The sequence below is a fragment of the Schistocerca gregaria genome, unplaced genomic scaffold, assembly GCF_023897955.1.
Source record: "Schistocerca gregaria isolate iqSchGreg1 unplaced genomic scaffold, iqSchGreg1.2 ptg000634l, whole genome shotgun sequence".
NCBI classification, from domain to species: Eukaryota; Metazoa; Arthropoda; class Insecta; order Orthoptera; family Acrididae; genus Schistocerca; species Schistocerca gregaria.
The window spans coordinates 138,992-154,847 of NW_026062020.1; the positions used below are offsets into that span (position 1 = coordinate 138,992).

General features: G+C 38.8%; 1 protein-coding gene across 3 annotated transcripts in view; it reads right to left on the reverse strand.

Annotated features, from left to right (window-relative positions):
• Positions 1-15,856, reverse strand: part of LOC126317526 (SPRY domain-containing protein 3-like) — a 183,825-nt gene that overhangs the window by 97,097 nt on the left and 70,872 nt on the right. For all 3 annotated transcript variants that reach the window (XM_049993198.1, XM_049993200.1, XM_049993199.1), the window contains exon 4: positions 1,538-1,687. In XM_049993198.1, the coding sequence (XP_049849155.1) occupies positions 1,538-1,687 (150 nt within the window). The remainder of the gene's footprint in view (positions 1-1,537; positions 1,688-15,856) is intronic.

The following is a 15,856-nucleotide window of genomic DNA, read 5'->3' on the forward strand; positions in this document are numbered from 1 at the left end:
CCATTTTCATAATATTGTCCTCAAGTACATCGCCCTTGTATAGACCCTCTATATACTCCTTCCCCCTTTCTGCTTTCCCTTCTTTGTTTAGAACTGGGTTTCCATCTGAGCTCCTGGTGTTCATACAAAGGTTCTCTTCTCTCCAAAGGTCTCTTTAATTTTCCTGTAGGCAGTATCTATCTTACCCCTAGTGAGATAAGCCTCTACATCCTTACATTTGTCCTCCAGCCATCCCTGCTTAGCTATTTTGCACTTCCTGTCGATCTCATTTTTGAGACGTTCGTATTCCTTTTTGCCTGCTTCATTCACTGCATTTTTATATTTTCGCCTTTCATCAATTAAATTCAATATTTCTTCTGTTACCCAAGGATTTCTGCTAGCCCTCGTATTTTTACCTACTTGATCCTCTGCTGCCTTCACTACTTCATCCCTCAAAGCTACCCATTCTTCTTCTACTGTATTTCTTTCCCCCATTCCTGTGAATTGTTCCCTTATGCTCTCCCTGAAACTCTGTACAACCTCTGGTTCTTTCAGTTTATCCAGGTCCCATCTCCTTAAATTGCCACCTTTTTGCAGTTTCTTCAGTTTTAATCTACAATTCATAACCAATATATTGTGGTCAGAGTCCACATCTGCCCCTGGAAATGTCTTACAATGTAAAACCTGGTTCCTAAATCTCTGTCTTACCATTATATAATCTATCTGATACTTTTTAGTATCTCCAGGGTTCTTCCATGTATACAACCTTCTTTCATGATTCTTACACCAAGTGTTAGCTAAGGTTACATTTCCTAATATACACCATTAAGGACCTTTAATGTGTACATTAAACTTACTTGATACATAACACAAATATAAACTGAATGAAATTGCTGAAACTTCCATTGAAAGAATGTCTAATGTTTCCAAAAGAAAGAAACCACAAAACATTCATTTAAAAAAACCACAACGTGACTATTATAGCAATAAAGTCAACGGGTAATGGCTTCCCACCGAGAGACAACACCAGAACACCACTTTACTATGTGGTTCACAGACTGCTCACAAGAGAGCAGCAGCTGCTGGAGCATGGCTAAAAGAAACATACACAAATGTGCACAGTGAGTTTGGATGCACCTGACATTTCTTGTCAGCAAAATATTAGTGGATAAACTTTATGGTCTGAAAGGGTTAATAACATGCAGGAGTATAACTCAAGTATCAGATTCACAACAACCAAACATCAATTCCCAGGCTCACAAGGCGACTAGTTTCTGTGAACAGTGACATTACCCACACAAAACTTTAAGAACAGATTAAAGAAATGGATCTCAATAGATTTCCTTGCAAACTGTTACTGGTAAGCGCAACCAGTTAAACACATAATATGACAGAAAACTGTACCAAAGAACAAAATACTTCTGTCAAAGGACAAAGCATCACTCGAATTAAAATACTACAGAACTATACATCTAGAGTTAAATTAGTTCCTTTTTCAAGCCTGTAACTCATAAAAATGTTTGAAACAATGAAAGCTCCATGAAAATTATGGCCATACCCTCCTGGTCAATCCAATCGCTATATAGCAATTTTCTCCGGGATCTATAATTTCAATTTCAAAATAGTGATTTGTTGTAGTCAGTGGAGCTCTGGCTTGGGCCAAGCCCACGTCAATTATGCTTTTACCCCGTCCAGTGTACTCCAAAACCTGCAAAGAGGATTAAGTGTAACATACATAAACATGTTCACTGATGGATAAGCAATAAAGAGGACTTCCACATTATTATGGCAGACCAAGTAACTTTTTATTGAATGCTGCACTACACTTTGAAGTGACACAGATACATGACACTAAATCTTAACACAGAATGTTCTACCAATCATTCAATCCATTAACGGTAGAAGTCACATATCCTGTGTTGTGACCAATTTATAGAAGCAAAATCGAAAAGGTGCCATGTGACTTACATACTTCTGAAGCTCAAGTGATGTATTTCTTATTTATACCTGCAGATTACAAAAATACACATGCTCTGCATTAAAGTCCTCTCCAAAACATGACATTTTTTTGTACAGTTTATTGTACAAAAATATTGGCAAATGTGATATTGACAGACAAAAGAATTACTTCTATTCCACCCTAAACAGTTTCATTATTGTAGGAAAAGGAACTTTTGGTGATGAAATTAGCAAGCTTTTTTAGAAAAACAAAGAGACATATGCTTCACAAACAAAAAAACCCTGAAACACATTGTGTTGTACCTTCAAACTACACTAACAACTCTTATGAACATATATCCATGCTCATCTGTGAGCACAGCTTGACATAATGATGAACTCTATTAATGCTGACACACAAAGATTCTGTTATACAGGGTGTCCCAGCTATCTTGTCCACCCAAACCATCTCTGGAACAATAACAGCTATTGGAAAACGACTTTCACCGGTATCAATGTAGGGCTGGGGCCCATGAATGTACATATTTGGAAACATTCTAAAACGAAAGCATATGTGTTTTTTAACACAAACTTATGTTTTTTTTTTTTAAATGGACCTCCTATATTTTTTCTTCAGCAATCCATAGCATGACAAAGCACATACGCAATGGCGTTTATTGTATCGCAATATTCCCATTACATCCCGAGATATTGAGACGCGAAGTTGACACTTGAAACACCCGACATGCACTGCTAGCACACGTCCTGAGGCTCAGGCGTGAACCCCGTGCTGCCTGTAATCGCGATGTGATTGACGTGCGTAATCACACTTCCACACTTATCAAGAGGTCTGAAACGAATAATATGGTCTGCTGCCATTCTTCATTAACGTCGTACATTCCAGCAGGTATTTATCCCATATCTGTGTACCGCAACGTTAGTCACAAAGTTAACTTCGCTTACCGTTAATCCGTTACTAAAAAAGTAATGCCGTTCAACGTTAAAACTTTACTTTACTGTGAATCTAGCTCAAGTGACAGTTAATAATTCACTCGTAATAGTAAAATTCATGTTTATGGTTTTAGTGAAACAAGGAAGTGGACTAAATGTTTTACCGTTGTTTCGGACCTCTTGATAAGTATGGAGGTGTGATTAAACATGTCAATCACATCGCGATTATGGGCAGCATAGGGTTGATGCCTGAGTCTCAGGACGTGCGGTAGCAGCACATGTCGGGTGTTTCAAGCGTCAACTTCGCGTCTCAATATCTCGGGATGTAATGGGAATATTGCGACTCAATAAACGCCATTGTGTATATGCTTTGTCATGCTATGGATTGCTGAAAAAAAAAAAAAATATAGGAGGTGCATTTAAAAAAACATAAGTTTATGTTAAAAAACGTATATGCTTTCATTTTAGATTGTTTCCATATGTGTACATTCATGTGCCCCAGCCCTACATTGATACCGTAGAAAGTCGTTTTCCAATAGCTCTTGTTGTTCCAGAGATATTTTGGGTAGACAAGATAGCTGAGACACCCTGTATATACTTCCTCAGGTACAAAGAAATTATGAAGGGATACAAATACTTTCCACGCCAACAGGAAATGTAGACATGTCAAATTTCTGGTGTTGTGCTAAAGACAATTTCTCTGCAGTGCTCAAACATAGATTCGTGGCAACTGTTTTCAATCTACAGTGAAGTGCTGACAGATTGTAAGAATCACATCTCAGAATAAAACTATGAAGCTGTAACAATGTTTTCTTTTGAAAAACTTTCAAGTGTATGGTTGCAGAGTTGATTACATTTTGTAGGTTTAACATAAATGTTTCTATTTTTCCAATAAGTACATGTTAAGTACCTGATACATTTAAAATGAGAATATCAGAAGTTAATAATGAAGCAGGTCATAAAATAAAATGATTTCCCCCCATCACCAGTTATAAGACAAACATCAACAAAAGTAAAACAAGTATAATGGAATTTAAATGAATTAAATCAGGTGATGCTGAAGGCATTAGAAAAATGAACACTAAAAGTAGTAGACCAGTTTTGCTATTTGGGCACATAAAATGCACACTGGCAAAATCACGGAAAGTATATCTGAAAATGAAAAATTTAATAACTTAAAAAAAAAAACAAAATTTAATGTCAAGATATCTTTTCTTAATATATTTGTCTGGCATGTGGGCTTGTGTTGGAGTGAAATTTGGATGATAAACACTTTGAAAAAGATGCTAACAGAAGGTTTTGAAATGTGGTGCTACGGAGGAATGCTACAGATCATATGGGATAGGTAATGATGAAGTACTGAACAGAATTAGGTAGAAAAGAAATTTATAATACAACTTGACTAAAAGAAAGGGTCAGTTGATATGACACATCCTGAGGCATCAAGGAACTGCCAGTTTCTTAATGGAACGATTTTGTGTGTGTGTGTGTGTGTGTGTGTGTGTGTGTGTGTGTGTGTGTGTGTGTAGGGTGGGGGGAATAAAAACTGTAGAGGCAGACCCGGCTTGACTGCAACAAACCTGTTCAAATAGATATATGTTGCAGTAATTCCACACAAAGAGTAGACTAGCGTCGAGAGCTGCATGAAACCTGTCCTTGCATAACGACATCATCATCTTGATAAGCTTTCAAAGTGGTGCAAAGGCTAGCAACTTGCTTTAAATATTCAGAAGTATCATCTACTTCACAATATGTAAAAGTAGTGTCACAGTGCTGCAATATAAATAATTCACAACTGGTAACAGTCAACTCATATAAATACCTGGTATAGCAATTTGTGGGAGTAAGAAATTATATGGTTATGCAGGCTGAGTGGTACATGGCAAACTTCAGTTCATACTGGGAAAATGGAATCAGTCTACAAAGGAGGCTTACAAAATACTAATGTGACTTGCCCTGCAATACTGCTCACCTGAGTGGGACCATACAAAATAGGATTAGCAAAAAATACTGAATACAGTATACACAGAGAAGGGCAGCACAAATTGTCACAGGTTTTGTTTGGCCAGTGGGAAATAGCCCTGAAATGTGGATAAACCTAAACAGGCAGGGCTAGACGACAGATATCAACTATCATACAAAAGCACACTTCCAAAGTTTCAAGAACTAATATTAAATGAGGAACCTAGGAATATATTAGAGGCCCCAATTAATCGCTTTTGTAGGGACTGGAAAGACGGAATTAGACTAAATCCAGACACTGAAATAGCCATTCTTTCAGTGCTCCAGATGTGAATGGAATGGAAAGAAACCCTGATATCTGTTACAATGGTAAGTATCCTCTGACAGATACTTTGCAATGGTTTGCAGAGTATTTTTTATGTAAATGTAAACTAACACTAGCACTATTGTTACTACCACTGCTGCCTCCCCAAGAGAAAAATTTGACAGTAACAATCTACATATAGTGTGTCAGCAGCTATTAAATGCACAAGCACATGGCACACTTCATACCAGCTGACAACACCAACACCTTCCACGCCTACCATCTGTCAATTACATAGTTATTTTAACAAATCTCTACTTCTACAGGGTGTAAATAAAGTCCGGAAACACTTAGAATTATTTATTGCACAAGAACTAAACACTGTACAGACGTCATATATATTACTGTTTGAAGAGAAATTCTGAAAGTTTTTTTTTTTTACAAACATTCGATATGCGAACAATGAATGACCCGGGAGACATCAATACAGTAATCGAATTCTTGCCATACCCGTCCCAGCATGGCATTGTCGACTGTGGCAGCCGGTTCCCGTATTCTCTCCTGGAGCTCTGCTACATTACATGGTAGAGGCGGTACATACACCAGATCTTTAATGTGTCCGCAAAGAAAAAAAGTCACAGGGAGTGAAATCTGATGATCAGGGAGGCCATTTCATGAAATATTTCGAACTACAGCACGCAGAAAGCTAGCTCCACACCTTAACTTGCCATGTTTGCGACTAGTGCTGACCATCGGCAAATTACCAAACTATGCTGTGGCGGTATACATGAAACAAAATTTTCAGGGTTTCTCTTCAAAATGACATATGTATGATATCTGTACAATGTTTGGTTCTTGTGCAATAAATAATTCAAAGTGTTCCCGGACTTTGTACACACCCTGTACCATAGCACCACATTACTTCCTTAGGCACAATTATGTTAGTGTTACTTATTATAACTGGATTTGTGAGAAAATTTATTAACAAAGGGTGTAAAATGTATGAACAACAGCAGGCACTAGAGCAGTTGTCTTATAAAAGAAATAACAGGCTATTATTCCCATTTATTAGATGTATAAAATAGACACAAAACATTCCACGTGGGAAAAATATATCTAAAAACAAAGATGATGTGACTTACCAAACAAAAGCGCTGGCAGGTCGACAAACACACAAAATTCGAGCTTTCACAACCAGCGGTTGCTTCATCAGGAAAGAGGGAAGGAGAGGGAAAGATGAAAGGATGTGGGTTTTAAGGGAGAGGGTAAGGAGTCATTCCAACAATCCCGGGTGTGAATAGACTTACCTTAAGGGGAAAAAAGGATAGGTATACACTCGCGCACGCACACACACACACACACACACACACACACACACACACACACACACACACAAGCAGACATTTGGCCTTTGGTCTTTACAAATGTCTGCTTGTGTGTGTGTGTGTGTGTGTGTGTGTGTGTGTGTGTGTGTGCGCGGGCGCGCGCGCGTATACCTATCCTTTTTTCCCCGTAAGGTAAGTCTTTCCGCTACCGGGATTGGAATGACTCCTTACCCTCTCCCTTAAAACCCACATCCTTTCATCTTTCCCTCTTCTTCCCTCTTTCCTGACGAAGCAACCGCCGGTTGTGAAAGCTCGAATTTTGTGTGTATGTTTGTGTTTGTTTGTGTGTCTATCGACCTGCCAGCACTTTTGTTTGGTAAGTCACATCATCTTTGTTCTTATATATATATATAAAGGTAAGTCTTTCCGCTCCCGGGATTGGAATGACTCTCCCTTAAAACCCACAGCCTTTCGGCTTTCCCTCTCCTTCTCTCTTTCCTGAAGAAGCAACCGTTGGTTGCGAAAGCTAGAATTTTGTGTGTATGTTTGTGTGTCTATCGACCTGCCAGCGCTTTTGTTTGGTAAGTCATATCATCTTTGTTTTTAGATATATTTTTCCAACGTGGAATGTTTCCCTCTAATAATGTGATAGTTCTATTGCAGTATACACACCACAACAGACAGAGAGTTTCATTACTAAAATAGCCACAGGCAGTGACCAAGCCATTTTCTATCATATCCTTTGTAACAACAGTACTTGTCTAAAAATATAGACAGAGTTTTGATTAGTCTGAGTATTATGAGGAGGAGGAGGAGATGACAGGCACTGGCAACTATCTAAGTGTCCCATGGAGTTACTTAGATAGCTTCGATGGTAAACTGGTAATGAAGGTAAAGGTTCAGGTTTGGTTTCCTGCCTGGTATGTAGTTTTACTCTATTGGGAAGTTACTGTTTGCATTAATACTTTCTTTGCCTAGTCTTAGACTGCCTTATATGCCAGAGTCAGCATGACCCTATCAGAGGACGCGCCTGTGGATCAATGTCATCTGAGTAATAGTGCCACAGTGATAGACAGTAACACTGTAGCAACTGCTCAGTTTCCATGGTAACATCAGGTGGCGCAACTATATCCCCCTTCCCAAAGCAGTGACCAATGGGGCAGAAGGCGAAGTTTGTGTGCAATCAACAGCAACACTACCAGGTAAGGTAACAAGCTGATTGATATATATGTGTGTGCTGATACAGAAAACTGTGGCAAGACAAGGCTGAATGGAGACGACAGAGTTGTCAAGGGGCCAGTGGGTCTGCCAGGGGCAGAGGAGCAGGTGGCTGCTGATTAGGATGGTGGACATGAAGTTGGTTTTGATGGCACTGCAAAAGTCAGTTGGCAGAGGCCAAAAAATACAACATGGATCCAAAAAGGGCTGAGATCATTCCACAGATCCACACTGGGGTACTTGAACTGGTGGGCCTACATTGAGGCACCCACTTTGGAAGGAAGAGGCCTCGGTGATGATGAGTGCAGTGTGTCTAAAATTGTGCAGCGAGGGGTTGTGACCCTCAATGGGGGTGGCCCTGTAAAATACTAGATAGCTAAAGAAAGCATTAGATGCACTGTTTAACATAATTTGCTTATGGGGATAGGTTTTAAATGTGTCGATAAAGTGTTTTACACCACTTCTATAGCTGCGTGAAAAGGTGTGTGCAAAGGTGTTGAATCTCACTAACGGCACAAAACCATTTGACATCGTAGGAGGACAAAGTAGCCCGTTATCAGAAACAAAAATGTGTAGGGTGCTCCAGGGGCAACGACCTTTTCCAAGACTGCAATAGTAGCAGTAATAGTGATCTGAGATGTGTGCAACACAGACATGAAGTGCAAAAAGCGATCAATCACAATCACCCACATGGAGCCCAAAAATGGGCCTGCGAAATGTAAGTGGATAAGTTCCCACAGTTCTGCAGTGCCAAGCCAGGGGAAAATCACTGGGAGGTCAATCCAAATGAAGTGGTCCAATAAAAATTAAGTTGGGTGCTTGACTATTTTTAAATATTTTTATTTTTTTATATATGATTACCCTATAATTGAGAAGATCAAAACAGGTTTTTTTTCTTTTTTTAAATTACCTTTCACCTTTACTGAATGGCGGCCATTTTCGTTTGTAAGCGTGCGACGATGTTTCAGTTTAGAGTAGTTAGCAAAAATATGAATATCTCTGCACTGGGTTAAGTTACAGCATTGCAATCAACATTGTTCTTTTTAGAAAAGTGTCCTCTACAACATTGTCTATTACACAAAATACCCTAAATTTAAAAATAACCAGTCAAAATAACCTCCAAAATTAGGTATCCAAATTATCAAACATCCACTTTTTAGGCCCAAAAATAACAAACAAGGAGTGATTTATGGGAGTCTATTTTTTTCCTATAGTTAGATATCATATATTACTAGCCTCATACAGAGCAAGAACACTTACAAATGTTTCCTTAATTTTGTATGAAAACTTACTTTGGATTTTAGAAACATAGTGGTGACTTTTGAGGCTTGGAAGTTACCAATTAAAGATTCCAAGTACTCTTCCTGAGATTTAACCGCTGTTATCATTCCTGCCCTGTTAGTTGTGACCCACTGTTTGAAAGTAATATTGTCTGGCATTTCCTCATCATATTCGTGAAACAATTCAATAACATTTTCCTTACAAGGGTATTTATTACACACACTCATCATGCAGCCATAACTGTTAGTGTCACAGACCATTAAATCTAGTAACTCTCTGTAGAAAGATCACTGAGGTTTTGCATCCGCAATCATCAGTTTGACATTTTGATGACATAAACAAACATGCACGGAGTGTGTCCCTGAGGATTCAGCCAAAATACACCACTTAGGGTGGAGGTCACAAATTTTTTACCTCCCAATTTTGCATTCAGGATGAGAATTTCTGAAAGCTACATAAAGTTCTTTTAAATTTGACAGCACTATTCATTTCTGCTTTGTTACTTTAACTCCATTTGAAACAACTCTTTTCCTATCTTTGCAATCTGGGCACATTCTACTGTTTTCATCATCTTCACAAAACTGCTGATCTTTTTAATTGTTTCTTCACTTATACCTACTCCTTTCTTCTTTCCTAAAACTGGAAGAATGCCTTGCTCTTTCACAAATTTTTGGGTTTGTTTAACCAAATGATGAGAAATGTTGAATTCATGAACAATTTTTTCTCTTGACCATGAGTCAGGGAGCAAACTTAAAATTTTAACCTTTTCCTCTTTAGGTGTCACTGAACATTTAATTTCTCCATTAATGTCAAATATTCAGTGTCAGATGATGCTGGTGGCAGGTTTTGTTCTTCTTTAGAAATGATGTTGGTATCTGTATTATTAAAGCATGATTCCAAGTCTTTTTCTAATTTTGTCTGAAATATGTTGTACCTTGAAACTTCCTGGCACATTAAAACCGTGTGCCGGACTGAGACTTGAACTCAGGATCTTTGTCTTTCGCGGGCAAGTGCTCTACATCTACATCTACATGACTACTCTGCAATTCACATTTAAGTGCTTGGCAGAGGGTTCATCGAACCACAATCATACTATCTCTCTACTATTCCACTCCCGAACAGCGAGCGGGAAAAACGAACACCTAAACCTTTCTGTTCGAGCTCTGATTTCTCTTATTTTATTTTGATGATCATTCCTACCTATGTAGGTTGGGCTCAACAAAATATTTTCGCATTCGGAAGAGAGAGTTGGTGACTGAAATTTCGTAAAAATCTCTCGCCGCGACGAAAAACGTCTATGCTGTAATGACTTCCATCCCAACTCGTGTATCATATCTGCCACACTCTCTCCCCTATAACGCGATAATACAAAACGAGCTGCCCTTCTTTGCATCCTCTCGATGTCCTCCGTCAATCCCACCTGGTAAGGATCCCACACCGCGCAGCAATATTCTAACAGAGGACGAACGAGTGTAGTGTAAGCTGTCTCTTTAGTGGACTTGTTGCATCTTCTAAGTGTCCTGCCAATGAAACGCAACCTTTGGCTCGCCTTCCCGACAATATTATCTATGTGGTCCTTCCAACTGAAGTTGTTCGTAATTTTAACACCCAGGTACTTAGTTGAATTGACAGCCTTGAGAATTGTACTATTTATCGAGTAATCGAATTCCAACGGATTTCTTTTCGAACTCATGTGGATCATCTCACACTTTTCGTTATTTAGCGTCAACTGCCACCTGACACACCATACAGCAATCTTTTCTAAATCGCTTTGCAGCTGATACTGGTCTTCGGATGACCTTACTAGACGGTAAATTACAGCATCATCTGCGAACAACCTAAGAGAACTGCTCAGATTGTCACCCAGGTCATTTATATAGATCAGGAACAGTAGAGGTCCCAGGACGCTTCCCTGGGGAACACCTGATATCACTTCAGTTTTACTCGATGATTTTCCGTCTATTACTACGAACTGCGACCTTCCTGACAGGAAATCACGAATCCAGTCGCACAACTGAGACGATACCCCATAGCTCCGCAGCTTGATTAGAAGTCGCTTGTGAGGAACGGTGTCAAAAGCTTTCCGGAAATCTAGAAATACGGAATCAACTTGAGATCCCCTGTCGATAGCGGCCATTACTTCGTGCGAATAAAGAGCTAGCTGCGTTGCACAAGAGCGATGTTTTCTGAAGCCATGCTGATTACGTGTCAATAGATCGTTCCCTTCGAGGTGATTCATAATGTTTGAATACAGTATATGCTCCAAAACCCTACTGCAAACCGACGTCAATGATATAGGTCTGTAGTTAAATGGATTACTCCTACTACCCTTCTTGAACACTGGTGCGACCTGCGCAATTTTCCAATATGTAGGTACAGATCTATCGGTGAGCGAGCGGTTGTATATGAGTGCTAAGTAGGGAGCTATAGTATCAGCGTAATCTGAAAGGAACCTAATCGGTATACAATCTGGACCTGAAGACTTGCCCGTATCAAGCGATTTGAGTTGCTTCGCAACCCCTAAGGTATCTACTTCCAAGATACTCATGCTAGCAGATGTTCGTGTTTCAAATTCTGGAATATTCCATTCGTCTTCCCTGGTGAAGGAATTTCGGAAAACTGTGTTCAATAACTCCGCTTTAGCGGCACAGTCGTCGATAACAGTACCATCGGCACTGCGCAGCGAAGGTATTGACTGCGTCTTGCCGCTTGTGTACTTTACATACGACCAGAATTTCTTCGGATTTTCTACCAAATTTCGAGACAATGTTTCGTTGTGGAACCTATTAAAGGCATCTCGCATCGAAGTCATTATAAATGTCATTAAGAAGGTTTGCATGATTCTGGTTCTGGATTCACAACAAATATTTTTGAGTAACAATTTGGGCACAGGGAATTTCCAGGAAGCACATCATGTTTCGCTTGGGAATCTGCTTCACACTCACATAACAAAGACAAATGTTCAAATTTTATTTCCCTCAAACCTTTAGTAATAGGCTTTTTATGAACTTCAAGTGGATCACAGCACTTTCTTCCAAAAATGTGGTTGTACTTCAGAATATATTTCTTCTCACGATACTCACACACTGATGTTACAGAAAAACTTACTCGAAATATAAACGAGTTTGTCTAACTTCATCAAAGTCATTGACATTTTTCAAGTTTTTTGAAACTGAACTGTAAACTGTTTTGTGACACACTTCACTTGCTATCTGTCCGACACAGCACTGTTCATCCACGTTATTGCATTCCAGTTAATCTCTCAAAATTAATTATAAATTACACACAGAACAAAGCACTCTAAAAGAGGTTTCAGAACAGACTGATTAAAACAATGCCACAACCAGCAACAATGTACTTCTTTACTGATGATAAAACTAAACGTAAATGGGCATTTTTATTACCATAGAACAAAAGCGAAAGCTCCTATTGTTTAATTTTGCATTTTTAAAAATAAATCAACTAAATGAATATTGCTTGATGCAATAATTTACCAAGAGAAGTATGTATTGTAGAAATTTATTTTATGGACTTCTTATACACTACCAATTTTGGCATTACATTGATTCCATCTTCAGGCCCCACACGTCATAGTCGTGAAATCGCTATACACGGAAGCAGCTATATAACTGGATCCGTGAATCAAATCGCTATGCAACAGCTCTTGATGGCCTGGCCATGGTAAATTACTGCATCAAGAAATACATGCCAGCCACTGTCCCACAGTCCATAATGGACCAATAAAGATTAAATGAATATTGGGTGATAGTGTTAACTAAATATATGTCACAATTAAATTTTATTACAATGAAACAATAAACCATTTAAATAGGCAACAGACATAAGATCAGTTGTAGATTAATGTGAATTATTTCATCATTTTCAAAAATTCATATCTTTGTTCACAGTCAGATACCAATGCTGAAATTTTTACAGTATGTTTCTATCAAATAGATATACAAACTGTGCAAAAATCATATTTTTATATTCAGTCCCACCCGAGATCACTAACCCCAAACTTTACAAAAAAAGGGAAATTTTCAAATTTCAAAAATTCATAATAAATTAAGGAAACATTTGTTAAGTGTTCTTGCTCTATATGAAGCTAGTAGTATATGATATCTAACTATAGGAAAAAAATAGACACTCATAAATCACTCCTTGTTTGTTATTTTTGGGCCTAAAAAGTGGATTTTTGAAAATTTGGATACTAAACTTTGGAGGTTATTTTGATTGGTTATTTTTGAATTTAGGGTATTTTGTGTAATAGACAATGTTGTAGAGGACACTTTTCTAAAAACAACAATGTTGATTGCAATGTTGTAACTTAACCCACTGCAGAGATATTCAAATTTTCGCTAATGTCTCCAGACTGAAAAATTGTTGCGCACCTACAAATAAAAATGGCTGCCATCCAGTAAAGGTGCAAGATAAATTATTTAAAAAAAGTGTTTTTAACTTCTCAAATATAGGGCAAATACTTAAAAACGGCCAAGCAACCATCACTGGACCACTTCATATGTATTGACCCTGGGAGGTGCAGCTCGATGGGCCTGAGAGGTGGAACATTGACAGACCCAGGCGTAGTCAATATTGGGCCAGAATAAATACTGTCACTGGGGTACTGACAGTGTCCTTGAGAATCACATTCATCATGGTTGTATGTCACTCTCATCTCTACAGAAGAAACATTTAAATTGGCCACTGCAAGTTGCTGCTAGTGTGGGCTTGTCGGATGCTGCCAGATGGATTGGTTCACACATCTTTTTAAGCTACTCTCTTGCTGCTCCATCTCAGATTATCATCACACTACTACTCAGTTACTCCGAGCACATGAACAACAGTGAAGTGCAAACATTACGAACCTAGTATGACACTAGTGTTACTATGACTGCTAGTGAACACTGTATAACCAGAACTAGAGGAATAGTGATGGTTGGTTGGTTTGTGAGATTGAAGGGACCACACTGTGATGGTCATCGGAGAGGAATAGTGAGAGAGACGACACAGAGACTAAACGATATATTGTTATGTATGCTTTATATCAACAATATTACAAATATACGCCGCTACTGGTCATTCCCACATAGAAAGCTTTCTATGTGGGAAGGACCAGCAACAAACTGTCCATTCGCATGAATGGACACAGGCAGACAGTGTTTGTTGGTAATGAGGATCACCCTGTGGCTAAACATGCCTTGGTGCACGGCCAGCACATCTTGGCACAGTGTTACACCGTCCGGGTTATCTGGATACTTCCCACCAACACCAACCTATCCGAACTCCGGAGATGGGAACTTGCCCTTCAGTATATCCTCTCTTCTCGATATCCGCCAGGCCTCAACCTCCGCTAATTTCAAGTTGCCGCTGCTCATACCTCACCTGTCTTTCAACAACTTCTTTGCCTCTGTACTTCCGCCTCGACTGACATCTCTGCCCAAACTCTTTGCCTTTACAAATGTCTGCTTGTGTCTGTGTATGTGCGGATGGATATGTGTGTGTGTGTGTGTGTGTGTGTGTGTGTGTGTGTGTGTGTGTGTGTGTGCGCGTGCGCGAGTGTACACCTGTCCTTTTTTCCCCCTAAGGTAAGTCTTTCCGCTCCCGGGATTGGAACGACTCCTTACCCTCTCCCTTAAAACCCACATCCTTTCATCTTTCCTTTTCCTTCCCTCTTTCCTGACGAAGCAACTGCTGGTTGCGAAAGCTCGAAATTTTGTGTGTGTGTTTGTGTGTTTTATTTATTGTGCCTGTCTACCGGCGCTTTCCCGCTTGGTAAGTCTTGTAATCTTTGTTTTTAATATATTTTTCCCATGTGGAAGTTTCTTTCATTTTATTTTATTTTATATTACAAATATATACATTTATATTTTGAACCTTCTATAGTATTTGATGTGTTCTGCAGTATTTATCCATCTCATTACACTGATGGACACATAAGACATTCCTGTGATGAGTTTGTGATTTATGACTATTTGGATTCATGGAAAAATATTTGACACCTCTCCATTTATAACTAATAAGTATTCCTTTCAGCGTCGCTGGAACTAACTAAAATTTTTCTTTTCTAGAAACGGGCAGGAACAGAGTGTATCTAGATATTTTCATTTTTGCATTATTATTATTATTATTATTATTATTATTATTATAAGCACTTACTGTACTTATTCATTTCCAAAGCCAACATTTTAATCTTTGCTAAACAGTGTAAGTGAAACCGGTGAAAACTAAGCAGTCATCAATGACAGAAGCACAGATTTCAGGTGGCAAGGTGTCGCCTCCTCCCTCCCACTCTTTTGATGAAAAAAGAAGAGGAATGGGCACAGTGGATGGCTGAACTCCAAGGCATGCCTAGGAACTGTAAATTTAACTTCATTTGTGAAGCTTCTTTTCAAGATAAAATGCTTTGCGATGCCATTATTAAGAACATTGCAGACAAGAACCTTGTCTCAACAATGTACTTGAAGTAATCAAAGCTCACGAAGTACAAGCCTCCACAGAAATTAACTTTCATTTGCCCATTGTTGCAGCACTCAATGAGCCTATTTCTAATGAGGAGAATGTAGCAAATGCCATAACCTGGTTTCCCAGACTTTGCTCAGTGGAAGAGGAGTGAGAATAAGCAAACATGTGTCTCAACTTATCCATAGATAGTCGACCATGTCTGAGAAAACAATGGTCAAAGTTTTAGATGTAATTTAGATGACTTTTAGCACGTGATAATCTCAGCCAAAATGGAGGCACAGTGGCTGGCATCACAACCTCTTACCTTTGTGCCCTGTTTTTCAAACTTGATTATTGTTTTTATTTATTTATTTATTTTCATTTATAAACCCATGTCCATAGAAGGTTACTACAGAAATGTTTATCAACTTAGGGGCTATAAGGGCATTATATTAAT